This window comes from Cheilinus undulatus, linkage group 2 (assembly GCF_018320785.1).
Source record: "Cheilinus undulatus linkage group 2, ASM1832078v1, whole genome shotgun sequence".
Classification (NCBI taxonomy): domain Eukaryota; kingdom Metazoa; phylum Chordata; class Actinopteri; order Labriformes; family Labridae; genus Cheilinus; species Cheilinus undulatus.
In genome coordinates, this window is record NC_054866.1 from 20,591,793 (window position 1) to 20,611,064 (window position 19,272).

Here is a 19,272-nt window from a genome sequence, read left to right on the forward strand (position 1 = left end):
CTATCTCACCTACTACACTGTCTTTGCCTAATGGAGTCCAGTGCATGTGACTGTGAGTCTGTGTGTGTGTAAGCGCCAAAGGGGCCCCGGAGAGCCTAATCAGGCATTCAGACTAGGCGGCCCTGTCAATACAGCGTGGCGCCTCGCGTTTGTTGGGTCTGAGGATCACCCACTGTCTCTCTTTGCCACTTGGGCTGGCAACCTAACAGTGTCTGCTGCCTGTGTGCTGGTGTGGGTGCCTGTGTTTGTGTGTGTGCCAGAAGAGCCATCAATTATTAAGTGAGGCGTTTGGCTCCTAATTGATCAACACTAATGTGTTTTCTAATCACTGCAGTTGTGGAGTTCTTAGTGGTAGTCCAAACAGGGGCTATTGATCTGTCCATGTTGGAGGAGGGGGTTCAGAGGCAGATCATGTCTGCAACCCACACACACAGCTGATGTCGCCGTCTAAACAAATTACAGCCTAATTCATGTGGTCGTCATCTCCAATCATACACCCTGAGGTGATACGCAGCAGAACTGATGTGAGATTTACTATAAGAGAGTAAATTCAGAACAGGCAGTCCAGTTGTCCAAAGCTGCTTCCCTCTCTCTCTCTCTTTTATCATTCTTATAAACAAAAGCCATTCCATTTTAATCCTGCCCCCCCTTTTGTGTTTCCATGTCTCTGGACGTCAGCACTAAGAGCCAGCGTGTCGCGCCACAAGCCAGAGGAGATACCTTGTCATCCATATTGAGATATATGGTCCTAAATGAGGACGCAGCGTGCAACCAGACTGTAAGTCTGCATATCAGTACCCCGGCCATTATCTGCTAACCTGTTAGTGACAGAGCCCTGTTTTTGATGTATACTAAGGCTCGTCTGCTAATAAGACTCCTCTCACACTGGCTGTTAGCACTCATTAAGTAAAGGAGACGGGATACGCTAGCTCTTTGTAAATCAATTAGCGCTTCCTCTGGGACTGAATGGAGAAAACAGACTAGAAACATATGAGTCTAGCCAGTCAGCGATCGTTTGGTAAGTTGCTAAATCAGAACAGGAATGAATTTAAACCTGGTATCAAAGCAAGCTGAAAAATCCTGTGGAGACAAGTGAAACAAGACCACTGAAGAGAAACGGTGGATTAAAGTGGGAAAAAAATCAGATAGGCAGGTTGATGAAGTGTCTCATAAGCTCAGGCCGAGTCAGTCGGGCGGCCCAGGTGGATACAGTGTCAGCACATTTACAGATGGTGTATAGTGAGAGCTCAAAGTACTTTATTATGTGCTGTTGTATCCGAGTTTAAAGTCTTCAGACAGACCAAAGAACTTTTAGATGGACTGTGGCCTGAACCTGAACATGAGAACTCGTGTTAAATTTTTAAAGACAAAAGCAATTTTTATGATAGAACTCAGCATGTTTTTTTATGGCTGAGAATATGCTTCATAAAAGAGGGAAAAGCTATGAAAAAGAACTGTGGTTTCTTTGGTCGCAACATATGGTATTAAAACGCATCTTCATCACATCACTAAATATTTTGCATATTTGCATTTCATATCAAGTAAAAAATAAGGGTATCGCCATAGCAAGATCAAAAACCTGTGTTTACTACATGTTAAAGTTTTCTTAATCAAATCATTGGTGCACAGATGCTTAGTATAACTGAATTGCCAGCAAACAAGTATGTAGCACGTCTGCATTGTGAATCAATTTTAACCAATATGCAGCACCAATAACTGTCGCCTTAAACTGGCATGTCTGTTGCTGCTGCAGTAAGTCATCCTCCTTCTCCACCACTAAAAGCAGCCATTAAATCCATGTTGAATAAAAGCTAGTTAGCCAGCTAAATAAGGCTACATTATGTGTTCAAAGTAGGCATGGTCAAATATCTATTGGGTAAAAGTACATAACACATTGTCATGTTATGTTGAAATGTAACCTAAAGAAAAGAAAATGAGATATTCCCACAAAAACTTTAATAAACACAGATTTTTAGAGCTGAAATTAGCTTGCTTTCAAAATAAAATAAATATAACTATTAAAATATAGATAAACCTTTACAGTATAAACCAGTGGTACCCAACATTACTCTACCAAAGAGCCACATTATCGAAAAAATACTTAAGCGAGAGCCACAATCCAAACTGGAAATGTAAGGTAGATAATAGATCAGTTAATCTATTGGTTGAAATTAAATAAAACAGTGGATTGGCGGATAATTATGGGGTTAAATGGGATGCAAATGTCTGTACAGAGTCAGAAAAACCATGTGTAACTGATAATGAACATATATTTATTTTATTTATGAATGGCATCAGGCTAAAACCTTATATCTCAATTTTTCATTATTTTAATTTGTTTTTATGAATCAGTGCTATTGGTCACCCTTTACATCTGTCAGTGGGTTTAAACCAATTTTAATGCAAAAAAATATGTTAAAAGATACTTTGTTTTCATTCCCTGTAAAGTGGTCATTTTAGAGATACCAGTCTTTGGCCCAACACCAGCGTTATGAAAGTTCCACCTGGCCAAAAGATTTATAAGATATAAGAATGTTCTGAGTTTGAACTCTGAGATGCTTTTCAAAGAGCTGGTGATTTATCTTTAGCTATTTGGGTATTTTTATCTCACATTGGGGCATTTACTGGAGTTTTGTGGCTTTATCAACATAAAAGAGATGCTTTCTTTTTTTTTTTTTTTTTACTCATTATTCATTCTGTAGATAAAGGGGGAGGGGCCTCATATTGGTCTTTGCCCTGGGCCTCCAAATGACTAAAACCAGCCCTGCCGCAAACCTGCAGCTCTCCATATACATCATTTCACCCTGCCCCATTTCGGAGCTTTGGTTTCATATTTCTGCTCTTTTGACAATATTTATGATTATTAGTACATTCAAGATCAAATAAAACACAAACGTTTTGACAACTTTCACTGGATATTAAATATTACATTATGACATGCATTGGCACAATTGCCATAAGATATGGGTGTGAGAGAGCATCGGCAGGAAGTGGCGGGAGAAAAAGTTAAAATGACGAAATGGGAAGCTTCAATTTGAACACAAGACGGCACACCTCAATGAATGAGCTTACTGAGGAGACGCACCACCAACAGACTTCCTCTGCTCTCTTCTCTTACACACGCTCCTCCGTCAAGCGCATCTGACGGTAATGATATACGGATTTAAAATAATAAATGTTTAAATTTAGAAGTTAAAGACTGTCTTCTTTGTGTGGATAACAGATATACTGATGTGACCTACCATGGATCTTTACTGATGATGGTGTTTACCTTCATAAAGGTTTTTAGTCAAGTTTTTTTTTTTCAAGTAAGCCTTAAAAGAGCTGCAACTGGTCACTAAAGAGCCACATGCGGCTTGAGAGCTACGGGTTGAGTATCACTGGTATATATAGGACTTAAATATCTATGACAAATTAACCAACCTTTTTATATTAATAGAAAGGTATCAATAGTGGTATCAACAAGGACTCTGATCATTAAGTAGTACTGACAAGGATACTTATTAATATCGGCAATCCTAATCTCTATTTACTGGACAGTTACATCAGATTCTCCATTGAAAAGACTGCTGTTCTATGTACCGCTGCCTTAATTGGTTTATTTGTGTTTGACGCCTTACGAAAGTACTGTGTAGGTTCTAAAGTCTATTTTGAAAAAGCAAAGTCAAATTGATCATGGTAGCAGCCGATCGGTAACTTGTGTTTGGTCGGATTAAATTAATGCTTTGTAAATGCAGTTTGGTGGGTTTGAGTAAGTAGAGCAGTAGACCAGCTACTTTTAGTAGTTCTTTTAGTGGTTATACTCTGATGAGGCACACTTTCCCCAAAGGGTTGAATTTTAGCCATTACAGCCTGTTTCTCTGCTGCTGGCTACAGGAAAATCACAGAGAATTTATTGTGACATTAAGCCATTTAAATCCCAAAACTTGTAAACCGGGACTTCATTGGACTTCGACCTGTGAAAGTTGGGCATGTTACTGGAAACATCTCTTAGCCATCATCACCTGACTGCCTCCATTTAAAAGCTATGATGTTTATTCTCATGTGTATTTTAGTCAGTACTTTGTGCTTTCCCAATATAAACAACACACACTGCAATCATCCAGGAAATATCCACTGTCTCTTCAGGTGCTTAACCTTTGATGAATGGATCTCCTGGTCTAAGGACAGCTACTTAACAGTGTGACACTGGAAAATAAAGTAGGTCCTGATAGACTATAAACATAAACTGCTCAACTACAAGTACAAACCTAGAAGAACATTACATGATACTGCATTTACAGAGACGTTATCTTTAAGTATCCTGCATTTTACTATAATAAAACTTGAAAAGAACTCATTTAGGGCCATTAGCCCTATCTCCCAATGGTAAAGAATCCTTTAAAAAAAATTCCTGGATCCAGACGGTGATCCAGATCACTCACAAAAATCTAATCAGTTCTTCCTTATGCCATTTCTGTCATTTCCTGAAAACTTCATCAAAATCCGTCCATAACTTTTTGAGTTATGTTTCTAACAAACTAACAAAACAAACACACTAACAAACTAACTAACAAACTGACTAACAAACCCTACCGATCACATAACCTCCTTGGCGGAGGTAAATATGACATATTGGACATGTTGATTTCTCTTATTTAAAAGGAACACAACATGATCAGACAAATTGACCTAATTTGATAGATACCTCTCATATGTAGATTAAACAAAAAGACTTTATTGATATCTGCATTTTGAGTAGATTCTAGTTTATAAATTCACCAGGAGGCTGCCATGTTTTGGTCTGCACTGGTAGTGTGACATCATTTGGCCAGAGCGGTCCTCAGTTGTGCCTATGCAGTAACCGGCTGATTCAAACTGGCAGTGTGTTTTGCTGTTTGCAGCTGCTGCGTGTGTGCACTCCAGCATGCACAGCTTTCATACCAGGCATGAGCTTGCTGCCTGTTGGTGTTTTCTCCCTGCTGTTAAAGCCCTGTGATTCTTTCTAAGTTTTACCTCAATAAACCCCCCTACAGGTAACTTGACTCAGTGTATAGTGGAACCATGTTGAGTTTTTCAAAATAAAAGCATTATGTACAAACAAAGAGAGTTTTTACAAAGAACTGCAAAAGAGGGCTTTTACTTGGAAAAGCAAAAATCAGAAGTGTTTTCTTACTGTGGTTATCTTTACCTGCAACATTCTGTACCGTGTGGTTACAGAAAGCTTCAGAAACAGTAGAGGTTTGGGGACACCTATATTAAACAGATACATTTTAGCTTGTGGCCTTTATTAGGGTCATCAAGAAACAGATTTCAAACATATTCTACCAATGTGGAAGTACATATTCGCTAAAACAAGGTAAATATGGCTCTCTATCATTTTCCTGTCAATTCTGACCGATAACCACTATGGTGCAAGGAAAAATGGACGAGGACTCAAATCTCAAAATTCTCCGTGCATGAGACATGCATATCAGCGTGTGACATGCAAGGGCAGACCAAAACATGGTGGCCTCCTGGTGAGTTTATTTGCTTATTGATCTTAGCTTTAGCTATGTAGCTCCATTAGCTATGTAGTTTATGCAGCTAACGAAGCTACTTGAGCTGCGTAAGCTGGCTGTTTTACAATGTTATCATGGAAGACGAGCTTTTTTTTCCTGCAAATGTTTTGTAATTAGGCTTTGCAGGTCAGGTTTTTGACTTGTAAGTTTAGGTTTCTTAATCCTTACCCTAACTTTTACCATGACCCTAAACAGAGGTTTAATCTGATTTTATATCTATTTGTTATAGAAATGGACAGTCTGCAGCCAGACTGTCTTAAACAGCCTCTGTACATAGCCTCTGAAAAAAACAATGTAGAAAGAAAGAAAGAAAGAAAGAAAGAAAGAAGGAAAGAAAGAAAGAAAGAAGGAAAGAAAGAAAGAAAGAAAGAAAGAAAGAAAGAAAGAAAGAAAGAAATATATTGCTACTTACTTTGGCAGCATTGATTACTGTAGCTGTATAGGACTGTGCATTGTCACCACAAGCTCCTCCACGAGACTGGTGACATCTGATCAACTGGCAAACAAAAAGATTTACAGATGAATGTAAAACGACATACAGAGGAAGTCTACAGAAGATGTATAAAAACATTAAATTGTGGAGGATTAACTGAGATTTGAGATATCTGAGATATCTAGGCGCCTCGTCTCTTGAGTCTTGGGAGGAAATTAGTTTTACTTTGAAAGAAACGTTACACAACCAAACAGCCAATCTGCTCTGATTCAATTTCAAATACAATATCTCTTGAATGGCTCCGTCCCAATATTACTCTGACTGCTAAAAAATAGATTTAGTGGTTTCTGGAAATCCTCAGGCAGTCACACAAACACTGGCCCCATCTGTCAATTACTTGAGTGGGCCAAAACACTATTGTGCATTAAATGTATTGCAGAACATTGTGTGTGTGTTTGTCCCCCTTTTTTGTAAATACTTAACAATCCCATTAAACAGAGGAGAACAGAAAACTCTGGTGCATCTGTTGATTTTCAAAATGTTATCATCCCTGTCGGACTCTTCTAGGAATAAGTTGTTTATCCAGACAGATTAAAGAGGCAAAAAATAGATAAAATGCATATTTTAGATTGTAAATATGGCGCTTTTCTGATAAGGCACTCCTGCAATGGAAAAGTGTGTGTGTATGTGTGTGTCAAGTACCTTATTCTCAGCATAGGCCAGCCAGCGGCTTCCCAAAGCTATTGGATTGAGGCTGGGACCGGGGCAGGGGTAGCAGCCTGAAATGACAAAAAGATGGTCACATTAGCTTGTGTATAAACTCTTATAACTAATAGTGTAGTTACTGGGGACCAAAGTTAAAAAAAAAAAAAAAGCACAACTAGTTCTTTTGTCTTAATGTCATTTTAAACAAAGTAGTCACAAGTTATTTCCATTTGGAAATAAAAACACTACTATAAAGTTTAATTTGCTTTAAATGTGGATTCGCTGTAGATTTCCCTTGTGCCAGATGGGTTTGAGTATAGTCTCTGGTAAGTATGATATTTTAAAAGGACAGAATTAACTGAAATTAAAAAAGTAAAAGCAGACTTTTCATAGATTTTGTGGTTGGCCTTGACCTTAAAATATAACAACATACATGTTGTACAGTACATGTAGGTGGGACATAATGCCTGTATATTTTACAATTTCAACATGTCACAATGAAGCTCCTGAGCCAGCTAATGTTGCAAATTAATTTTTTAACCATTTCTGATGTGTGTTTTTGAGTGCCCTCATAAGAATATTCATTTAACAAGAAAGAAGGAATGAATGAATGAACAATTCTTTCATTCCTTTAATTTCCTTTTGCCACAGGACCTTTTAAACCTGGGTGTTTTGGTGAAAAACTCCACGATTTGATATATGCAAGAGTAAAAAAGAACACATACAGCAGGCATTTGTAATAAAAGAACCCATGTTCATGTATTTCCATGAGCCTCATCCCTGAGGAGGAACTCTAACTATCTTAAACCATTAATGTGTTTGTGGGAAGCCTCTCGTTTGGGAAGATAAATGGGAGTCTAATGAGGGTGACGTGTCTGTGCGTTTGTGTGTGTCCACAGTATGACCTAATGGAGACTGTGGTACCCAACAAACTGAGGAAGGCTCCTCTGCTGATTGACCACCACAATAATCCCTGTGGGGGATATGCACAGAAACACACAAACAATGACACACAAATAAAACCATGAGGCTGTGAACAGAAATAAAAGAGGCACTAATAATTATACATAGTAGAAAAAACACAAAATATCTGCCAGATTGCTTTTTTCACACCCTACTTCAAGAAATGTGGAGGAAAACAAACAAACAAACAAACAAAAACTCTTACAAGAGACAGAAACTTGGCTCTTACTTCATTTTACTTTTCAAATGTTACATATTCAACCTTCACATTATCTTGATTCTGGAGACCTGATACAGCAACACAGGAAACACAAGCAATGTTAATTATTTCAATTTTTTTTCAAAACCTAGCTTTATAATATTTTTGTGTTTGATCATGTATGTACCGTACATTTCATACATTTACTTTTTAGAAATCAACCCAGCAGATATTAAATAACTCACACCTTGTGCATATTGTACTTGTACTCAATAAATAAAAATGATATAGAAGAAACTAGGGCTTGACAAAGAAATCAAATTTAGATTTAATCAAAATATGTCCTACTACAATTATCAAATTGCGGAGGCTATACCTCTTTGACCTGAAATCTGTTTCTAAATACCATGTTCATACATATCATGAGGCAGAAAACAAGTTTGCATAATGCTCTGCACATCATAAAAACATCTATACGTCGTTTTTTTCTAGAATAATTTACACAGAATCCTACTTTCCTTGTTTTTGTAAATGTTTGTCTTATTAAAGATGCTAAAGACATAAAATCATCAATCCCTTCAAAATAATTCATATCAAAAATGCAATAAGTCAAACTAATCACACTTTGATATTTTTTTCAAAATATTGTGCTCCTTATAATAACTTTTAAATCAGATAAATCACCACATTTTGAGAGTTAATCTCCACTGATTGTATTCTGATTATATGTTTAAATTCTAATAATGTGCTTTTTAATGCTACTTTAAGATTCAAACTGACAGAGTGAAACACATCAGTGTCTTTACTTGTGAATCAAACCAAGTGCTGTCCTCGTCAACGGCATTACTCCCTCCCTGACCAATCAAAATCAAGAAGGGGCAGGACTTCCTGGCCAGCTTTGTCAGAAAGCAGTGTTGGAAGAAGAATTATCTGACTCATTCCAGGTATACCGCCGATGCTAATGCCAGGATAATGCCTTTACATTGCGATATTTCTTTGAAAAACTTAAAATATTAAGCACACAGAGTCATTCAAAACAATGTTACAGATACTACAAAGGAAAGCAGAAGTCGACTAAGTAATCTAGGAATAATAAATGCCTATAAAAAGTGAAATAACTTACTAAAGCTCAATGATCTACTGTTAATGTGACAACGTTTAAACTTTTTAGGAATTCCAGCTTAGTTGCTTTCTCTGTGCAAGTAGTCCAGCTGAGTTTAACAATTAAACCAAGAGATTTCCTTCCCTGTTTGAATAAAAACATTTTTTTTTACCCTGAAAGGAAAAAAAACTGCAGCTGAACTCCTACACAGTGCCTAAATTGAAAATTATTTTTTGCAACTTTTCAGTGCCAAAACATTCCCAGTTTATTTTTGAAATCTTGTCGTCGTACCCTCCCTATGTTTATGAGAAACACAAAAACAATTTTTGCATCTTTATTATGAGTTGCCAAAAAGAAATGAGTGGTTGTCAGACTGTGAATTTGAATGGATCATGGCTGTGCCCCTTCTCTCTCTCTCTCTTCCTCTTGTAAGTTTTAGCTTGAAAATATAACTGAAGATCTCGGTCTGTTTGTTTCTTTGGTATTTTTGGATATCAGTCGTCATTAGAGTTATGGAGATTGTATTGTTTTAAACTCATTTCCTGAGCTTCTTTGCCTCTACCTAGACAGGACAGCTTAAGAGAGACAGGAAATCTGGAGAGGGGGGGTGGAAGAAGAAATTCACCAAACAGCACTGAGACCAGGAACAGATCCTGTGGTCTCTGCATTGAGAACTACAGTCTCTGCATATGGGCGCCTGCTGCACCCTCTGAGCCAAACTGGCACCCAGGTTGTATTGTTTTAAACAAAAGATATTTGATAAAGTACAAAAGTGTCAAAGGTCTGACAACCCTGAAGCATAACCCATTACTATTCAGACAAGCTTAATATTTGGTTATTAGTAATGTTACAAATGTTAACAGTTCAAAGCAAATAGAGTATGGGGGTAGATAAGAGGGAAAAATCACATCCTCGTCTTTTAGTTTGCAAAACCCCCAAAATACTGGAATCAAATTCCCTTGTTCCTCTGACTTTTTTCATACTCAGTACAGAGGCGTCTAAAGTCTTCTGCCAGACTAAATCTGTGAAAAACAGACAAATATTTGCTTGTAAACAGACTGCAGAAATGATTGGAAGAGTCATAAAGAACTCTAAATGCAAGCAGACACAGGCAGTGACAGTTGGGAAGTTTCCATAGTGTGAAAACATCCAAGCAACAAAATCCTGAACCAATGATGATCACAAACACACACACACACACTGGGCTGATGTAAGTGTGGAGGTGTGGGGAAAATGACTGGCTGACAATAATTTAGTGTTCAGGGAGCAGATGAGGTGGAGACAGTCATTTGGTGTGCTGTGTTGGGAAGAAGAGGCTGTTGGGGAGAAAAGGGGAGGGAGGGCTGGATTGAGGTAAGCCACAAGGGCTGCTGGTAACGCCAGAGAAGCCTTTTGTGCCTCTCCAAGGCCGAGGGGAGCCCAGGCGGTGAGATAACATGTGTTTGACATCCTGGGTGGAGAGAAGGGGGCTAAGTGTAGAGAGGAAACAGACATGAAGGGAGGAATCAAAGGAGAGGAAAGCAAGGCTCAGGCTTTTGGAGGCCAAACACAGAGAAACCTTAGCCTTAAAGTATGATATCCCTTTGATAAAATGCACTAAAAGGTTCCTGAAGTAATAAACTTAGTCTATACTACTATTTAAAAAACACCAAGAACCACAGATACTAACCCTGATTTCATGTAATAATTTGAACTTCAAGGCCTAACAGAGCTGAAGGGTTTGTTGGTTCAACTTCAAACTCAATTAACTTATTTATTTGTATCGTCAATATTTACAGATTTTTATAGCCAAAATATTGGTTGTAAACATCAGAAGAAATTGTTACATCTGCCAATAGCTGAATCTAATAATTAGTCCATGTATTTGCCTGTGTGTGTCATATTGACTGTATGATCATTTGATTTATAGTGATGGCACTGAAAAGTGAGTGGGTTTGTCTTATTTCCCCCGCCCTGTTCATGTAGATATGTGGATGTTCTAAATGTAGTTTCTGAAGGTTCAAGGTAGATGCACATCAGCTAAATTTACTAACCTTTTCATGAACAAGAAAAGCAGCAAATAATGTTTTAGTGATTTTATTTCTAGAATGAAACTTTAAGATGCAAAGGGATGGGGCCTTGCATGATTCAAATCCTGGTGTCAAAGTGGATTGGGAGTAGGCTGACATCCTGCCTCAAGAAATCAATTGAAACAAAATTGCTACAATGAACTCAACAATTTAATTTTTTTTTAGAGAAACAGAAATAGACTTTAGTTTTCAAGTTCTCTGCTGTATTTTTTGCACTCTAATGCTGCAATTTTTAGAGATGAGAAATAGATAATGCTTTATTGACTACTTTATATGCAAAGAAAGAAACCTGTCTTGATGTGCAAATACTACAGTACATATGATTAAAAAATACTGACACATTAACACCATTAAACACACTTAAATTCACGGGCTATACTGTAAGTAATGGGGTTTCACACTAAACCCACTTATTTTTCTTAAACACCTGCAAAAAATAAGGTCACACCTGTGATATGAATGTGTGACATCACATCTAGAAAGCAATGAAGCTCAAGCATTATTGCATATCCCGTATAGTTTTAAGAGATGTGTAAGAACATCTATTTTTATGTTTGATCAGAAACATAAAACAGTCTACTTTGCTTGTGGTGACTGAGTTCAGACTCACAGAGCACACCACTTGAATGCAATGAAAGCACATAAACATTTGCCAAGCCTTGGGTGCTCATAAAAACATGACATGTCCACCATCACATCTCTGGAGAGGAAATAGACACACAACACTAGAACAGTTCCACTGAAGCCCATCTTCATATATTTCAGGATCTTCTGTTCACTGCTTTTACAGCCCAAACATACCAAACAGCTCTGCATTCTGAAGTGATAAATAACTATTGAACATGTTTGGCTTCCTGTGGACCAGACACTGATATGGAAGTCCGGCAGACAAAGAGGAGACACATTAAAGGCGGCCAGTAAGGTCAGTTTACTCCAGTCATTGACTTAAGTGAACAGCAATGGCCTTGTAATACAGTCTGGCCTTTCTTTGAGCAGACATGGCAGGTACAGCCAGGGGGGAGGGAGCTGTAAACAGTTTCTTCATGTAGAGCTTCAAATAGAGGGGGCCTCACATTATGTTTTCATAAAAGTAGTTTACAAAGACTGAGAGAAAAGATCTGTAGCCAGCCAGGGTGGCTGAAGGCATTAAACAAATGATTTTTATTTTATTTTTTTTCTCGATTATTTGGCTTTTGGGAAACCAGTCCTCACACTTAATGATCAAATTGGAAAGTGAAGCATAAACAAGCTGAAATATCCCACAAGATACTTCTGTTATCTAGGACGTTTTTTTAGGGTATTCACTTGTTAAAAGCGTTTGTGTATTTTATTATCTTAATAAAGTGTTGAAACTTTTAAAATAGATTGTATTTCTTCTAGAGTTACTTGATGTTTAAACCAAAATTGTAAAACTATTTTTCAAATGCCAGAGTCTACATTAGAGTTGTCATATTATCAAATTTGCCTGACTGTGTGATTGTGTTACTCTTCTCTCATGATGAGTCTGACCATTTAAATAGATTTCATAAACTGGTGCAAGTCATCCTGTTGAACATGAATGTACACAAAATCAAGGAGAAAACAGTAGATTTTAGAAAGAATCTCACTGTCCTAACTCCTGCAGACTGTAGAGACAGTGAAGCAGCATTAATATGTTGAAGTTATTGTGGACAACAAGCTGAGCAAAGAGCCTCAGTTGGACGTTGTACGCAGAAAAGTTCATTAACAAATGCATTTTTAATCATGGGCTGTGTAATTTTAATGCTGAAAGTATTTGCATGAAAATGTTCAATTCTTGTTTGACTGACTCTGTTCTTACATTATCTTTAATCTACTTCCATGGGTTCTTTAATCTAACAGACAGGTTTTTTATCATTTAAAAAAGGTGCTGAAAAATCACAGGCTCCACTTCGAGGGACTTGACTGATATGTTTAAAATCTGAAATTCTTAAAAAGGCCAGTTAGTCCTGGCACTTTTTTATTTTTTAGGAGTTCCTGCTCCCATCTGGCAGTGAATACACTCTTTCAGCATGGAGAACAGACAAAAATCTCATTGGTCCTGACTGCTGTTAGCTCTATGTGATAGTTATTATCTACTCATCACTAATTCCATTTTTATCCACCAAATGTGTTTTCTAATGTATTCTACATTTCACTGTTTTTCTGTATTTTGTTTGATGGTTTGTGTGGTACTACTAGCAGTAACAAAAATTGCCCCTCCAGGATTACAAAGATATCATTGATCATTTAATACTAAGTACAAAACTGCTTTAACAAGTCAGAACAAAATAATATTTCTTAAGATTTTTCAAACGTTAAATGTTTTGATTAGATATAACAAGATATAATAACCAAGCATTCATGTCATGATCTATACACACTTATGTAAGACAGACTACTCTAATTTCTGGAGCTGATAGTAAAAGTCATAACAGCTATATTTCTGTTGCATCTCATAGATCTTAGTCTGGCACTTGTTCTTAAGTTTGGAGAACATGTATTTATATTTGGTTTATTTTTCAAAGCAATCTAATTTTACCTTTACTACTAAAACATTTAGCTGGAATGATTGATATTATGCAAATATGGTTAATACGACATCTATATTTTTTTTATAACAATTTAGTATCAAACAAATTTACAAGTGAAGCTGTTTTACAAGATTATTAGCATCTAAATTTCTTTCTCTTTTGGAAGATGCTTTAAATTATCCATAAAATTAGAAATTATAATAATCAGAAAAATGATTTATTTTGCGACAATAAAAAAAAAAAATCCTTCCTTTCTCTACGCAAAATCAAATAACAAGCCAATAAAAAGAAGGTTTTGTACAGCTACACAATTAAAAAGTTGACAAAACAAGCCAATGTTAGAAAAAGAAGCTTGTCTGAAAAGGCTATCAGACAGCATGAAATGCACGTGATCGGTGGATATAACGTACTTGTAACAAAGAACTTCTTGGTGAAGGTGCAGCTGTCAAATGCAGCAATCTTCTCTTGAAGGCTCACAGCCAGGATACTTGAACACAAGAAAAAACAGTATCAATTTAGAGAAAGCTGACATGATATGTATCATACAATGTGAGATATTTTTTGTATATTAGATAGTTTGAAAGACATACTGTTTGTTGCAGTGGAGGTCATAGATGGGCGTCTTGAACTGAATTGATTTAACCATTTCCCCGGTCCTGAGAGAATACAGGTCGGCACAACAGTATGGGGGGCTCGTCCTGAAAAGGAAAGAACAAAGGCATAGTCTTAGAAGGATGCTGACAAATAAGCACACATTCTCTTACAATTATTACTAAGGCAGAACAAGCAGCTTATAAAACCCAATAGAAGGATATAGGAGACTATCTTCAATCCATCTAAGAGTAAAGCTGGGCCATTAAGGTTCTTGGGCTTTTCTGCTTTCCCATTAGTTGTTGTCAGGAGCAGCGTAACTCACTGTCATGACTTTACCCCTCCACTCTGCAAAAGTCTTCTTGTCCATAAAAGTGGTGTTTTAATTCAATGTGATGTGAGCACAGAGCTGTCAAGTTCTTTAAATGTAAACTATGTCCAGAATCTGTAAAATCTCATGTTAAAAATAACTAATTCTGAAGGTACTGAAATTCCGTAATAGTTTGAAAATAAAATGCTTCTTTTTTTTTTTAATCAAATTTAGCAAAGTCCTGATAAAAACTGTAATGATGGGGCTATAGAGGCTATAGTCCTCCAGATGGTGGACTATCTTTCCCAATTTCCTACTCTGACGATTTTTCCTTCCTAAATAAAGGCATAAAGCCCCCATTTTTTAAAACAACAACAGAAAACAAATGAATATGAAGCAATTCTGGGGAAAAATAAGCACTAAAGCAGGAATACATTTTTTTTCTTGCCAGTAAAAGGTGTTCATGTTTGAGAAGAGATTTGGGTTACATTTTAAAACATACAGTTTCTACAGTGTTATTCAAAACATGGTTCTAAGCCTCACAACCATGAAAAACAAACATATACACACAGATACTATAGGAACATTGAGGAGGAGGAGTCCATTAAACAGCCAATTTCAGCTCTAACCATCTTTTTATGCGTCTCTTGAAGGATCCTTGGAGAAATCCTTCAGTATTTGTTTCCACCATGTCCCACTGTGGGTCCTCATGGTGAAAGTGAGGGGCAAAAGGGGAAATGCTTTGTCATGCAACACATTTACATGAAGCCTTTCTATCAACAGCAAAGAAGAGGCTTTCATGAGGGAGCTTATCCAACAGCAGGCAGCGGCTGCTGCTAAAGGAAAATTTAGACATAAATCTTAATCAAGCCCTGTCCCCTGTGCCCCTTCCCTCACTCTGAGAGGAAAGCTTCCACTCGCCCTTTATTCTCTGTCACCCCTGGCGAGGCCTGTGGTGCCGCGTTGGCTGAGGATACAGGGGTGAGATGCAGTGTTAGTTTTGTTTCTCAAGCCATAGGAATAAATACTTTCAACAGTCTATTAGGTCTGCTTGTGCATACTGAGCGCCGCTTCATCAGTGTCAGCATGGACAGTTTTACACATAGGAAGCACTGGCTGGATTGTAGAGTTTACAACAAAGGTCAATGTAAGCGTAACTGTTCCTGTAAACCAGATGACTCAAAATTATGGACGATAAATGAAGTGTAGAAAATCAAACAAAGACTGCTTTGTTAATTGTAATACAACAAAAAACACCTGCACACGCAGTGGTTGTAAGGTCAGATCAGAAATCCCAAACCCATACAAAAGAGAAAGCACAAGTCACAGTTAGGACATATTTAGTTAAAACAGCAGCAGGACACTGCCAAGTCAACAAGATTAATCTGCACATTATTCAAAATACAAGCTTGTCATAAGATAACTTTTTTCCATTACAAAACACAGATAACATTAACCATGTCGAATCTTCCTCCAATCTTCCCCTAACAGACTCTAAAGTCTGTCCTTCTTCCCTGTCATTACCAATTTTCCCTTTCTTACTCACAGTGTAGAGACGTCTGCTTCTCTAAAACTCAGCAAGCATGAACATTCAAGTAAAAATGATAAATGATAGTTTTTACTGATAATGAACCCTAAACCACATCAAAGTGACCTTGCACTATTTCCTTTTGTGAGCAAATTAGCTTTTTTCAAGTTGATTTGAACAAATATTACAAATCCAGAGTCTAATTGTTCACTAGCAGGTCTGGATACAAAGTTTGGCTGCTCTTACCATGGCTGTTTTTAAGTGTGGGAGAAGTATCTGCCACTGTCCCACAGCAGCAGCAGCCATTTATCAATTCAGAGACTGTGGAAGGTACAATATTTTACCATAATTTCTTGCACAACACTGATGTGCTTGTTGGTTGGCAGTTCTAATGAAAGACTTTATCAGACTACAGTGGTTTCATTCAAAAGATGTGACTTGACTTGAGCTTTAACTTAATAATAGCACCCACAAGATTGGATAACAGCATTGAAATGAAAGGCAAGAACATGTTTTGCTGCTTCAAATAGTAGGAAAAGAGGGTGCAAGCAAATCCCCTGGATTTTTTTTTTCACTAGGATTTAGAGTCATATACAACAAGCAGATTTAGCTGGTATCATTTTTAGCTTAGTTTACTAATAAATCAATCTCAATCAACCATTTCCAGTTCCTTATTCACTTTAGGGATGAATTTTACAAACATCTTGAAAGAAATAACATAACTTTCTCTTTTTTCAATGGTGTTGTGCCTGAGATCAGTTCATAGAAGAATGAGTTTCACCAAGGAATGGTGCATATTTAAACTTGAGCTCAGATAGAAGATTTAAAACCAGTCAAAACTAGATTTTAGGTGGGTTTCTTTTTTTTTATGCCATTGGGGTGTAACCTGGCACGCCAGATAGATGTGTTTCACACATCCATCTGGTAAACCACTCATAGACAGTGTTTAGGAAAGTGCAGAGCCTTTGAAAAAAAAAAAACTTGGAGGGTGACTGGATGAAAGTTCTGTTTGTCACATATTTATGGGCCAATCAGCGCAACAAGATACATGACGTAGCCGCTACCTAGCTGCGTCCCTACCAAAGGAGTAAGCTCCATAAGGACTGCATAACGCAGTGAACCATGGCGACTATAGACATGTCAGTACAAGACATAACGAAAGAAAACAACTCACTGCTGTTCTTTGTTCTTTTAATGAAGAAATGTCGTCAAGTCGTCTGATAAAACTGGCGCTTCAGCAGCGTCCATGCTAATGTGTTCTGCCATTATAGCACCCGCCTCTTGTTCCTGCTTGCTTACGTCATGACTCTGCCACGCCCAAAAGTACTGCCCCTGGATGCTGATTGGTCCTGTCACTTTCTAACCAGGCCCAAATTGTTCAGAAGGGAGCTTTGCAAGATGGATTCGCCAGTGAGAAACACGGAAATGGGCGTATCCATCTGCTTTGCAAGGTTAATCAGGGTGTGGAAATGACATGTGTAAGATACAAATGTGGTTTAAATGTGTTATATTTTATTGTAAGCTGTCTACAGTGAACTGTTTCTGTTACTATTCTCTGTTCTCTCTCTACAATAAATGCAAAAAAGCCCATAAATAAAGCTTTAAATGTTTGTATAAGAAAGGTTGAATTGCTTATACAGCATGTCACATCCACACTGGGCACCCCTGTTTGTGTGCAAGCATTAACAACTGTACTTTGCCGAAGCTCACCTCTTCTGACCTTACCAGATCCAGGGACGTGTTCCCTGCCTGAGCTTCATACAGAGCACTCACACTAGTCATGTAAACTAGACTCTGGGGGTCAAGCGTGCTTTGGTATGGTACAGACTGCCTAGTGTGAGCACACCCTTAGTCTTTATGAAATGCCTGGAAATACATTTTTAATTTTTTCAGTCTTAATCTTGTCTAAATTTGACAAGTGTCTAAAACAAAAAACACAGTTGAACAGAACTGAAAAGTGAACAGAAATTAACATCTTGGCTTCTTTCGTGATTGGTATAATTTTCTGTCCATCCATATAGCCATCATCTACACGGCTTAGCTTATTCGGGGTTAGAGTAAATTTACTTGTGTTTCTGCCTTTTCTAAATGTAGAGGCTTTTCAAAAGCCCCCTGTTTGGATAACTGTAGTTTCTTTAAAATGCATTTTTTTTTTTTTTTTTTTACCGGTCTGCACAGTATATTCATAAGATATTATTCCTGGATTGAATATGATTATGCAAAGCTCTTTGATACAGAGTGCCACTTCATCTACCAATGTCAAGGTGGACTTTTTGAGGGAAATTACCCACTTTACAGCAAATCGGTGCAAGTGGGCAGTTGGTAGTGTAACGCAGTAGTGCCATTCATTTGAACAAGGAGGTTGCATTTTTGATACATTGCCTTTGTCAGTCAGAACAGAGCCCACAGTAAGTCCTCCAATGGAGGAAGCTCCTAATGGAGCTGATGATAGAGAAAAAGAACCATCTTTCCAGCCTTTTCTTCCACTTCCTTTCACCCCTCTCTGTCCATGTCTCCATCACTGACATGCTCTTTGTGTATTTGGGCAGTGTTTTCCATGTCTTGAAATTATTTAGTCTTTCTTGAATATGACAGCAAATGGCAAACAGTGTTAGCGTCTTTCTTTAGGTCTGTGCCGATGGAAATTGTAACTGTATGTGTTGGCAAATTATGAGCCACAGACTGAGGTTTTTTTTCTTTTTTTCATTTCGAAACTCTCATTATTTAACCTTTCAGAAGAATGGTAATCTATTACTTGTAGAACCCAACTAAGTCCTGATTTTTAAATGTTTTCCCACCTTTACACTTTGTTTAAGACCCTAAAACTGCCACTAATTTTTATAAGACAGCTGTAGTGATATGTGGTAAACATGGGGCACATAAGCTTGTCAGTCGAATTGCAAAAAGCAGTTAAATACAAAGATCTGAGCTATTTAAACTATTGAATTCTCAATCCCAATGGTCAATATCAGCCTTTATGACACTTATGTCTTATATTACCTGTATGAGGCACACAATTCATTTTTTAATGAGGGCCAGCTGTCAACTATTACTGTGAACTTTACCCTTCAAACTTCGATAAATCACTGAATTATGCTGTATCATAAAATTGTTACATATTGTGCTACTCTAAGTCACTTCAGGACCATTTTATTATGAATTGCACAAACAGGATTGGATCAACCCATAATAAAGCTCTTACCTTTTATTGCAAATGCTGTAGGTCTACATTAGAGGGAGTGCTCTGACACACAATTTGTTTTTTTTTAACCCTGACAAAGGCAGGAAAACACACCCAAAG

The 19,272-nt window shown here is 37.4% G+C and overlaps 1 protein-coding gene across 3 annotated transcripts in view; it reads right to left on the reverse strand.

Moving 5' to 3' along the window:
• Positions 1-19,272, reverse strand: part of bcas3 (BCAS3 microtubule associated cell migration factor) — a 552,832-nt gene that overhangs the window by 491,570 nt on the left and 41,990 nt on the right. For all 3 annotated transcript variants that reach the window (XM_041803667.1, XM_041803675.1, XM_041803683.1), the window contains exons 8-11: positions 14,133-14,240; positions 13,953-14,029; positions 6,676-6,752; positions 5,953-6,036 (exon numbers count right to left, since the gene is read on the reverse strand). In XM_041803667.1, coding sequence (XP_041659601.1) covers positions 5,953-6,036; positions 6,676-6,752; positions 13,953-14,029; positions 14,133-14,240 — 346 coding nt within the window. The remainder of the gene's footprint in view (positions 1-5,952; positions 6,037-6,675; positions 6,753-13,952; positions 14,030-14,132; positions 14,241-19,272) is intronic.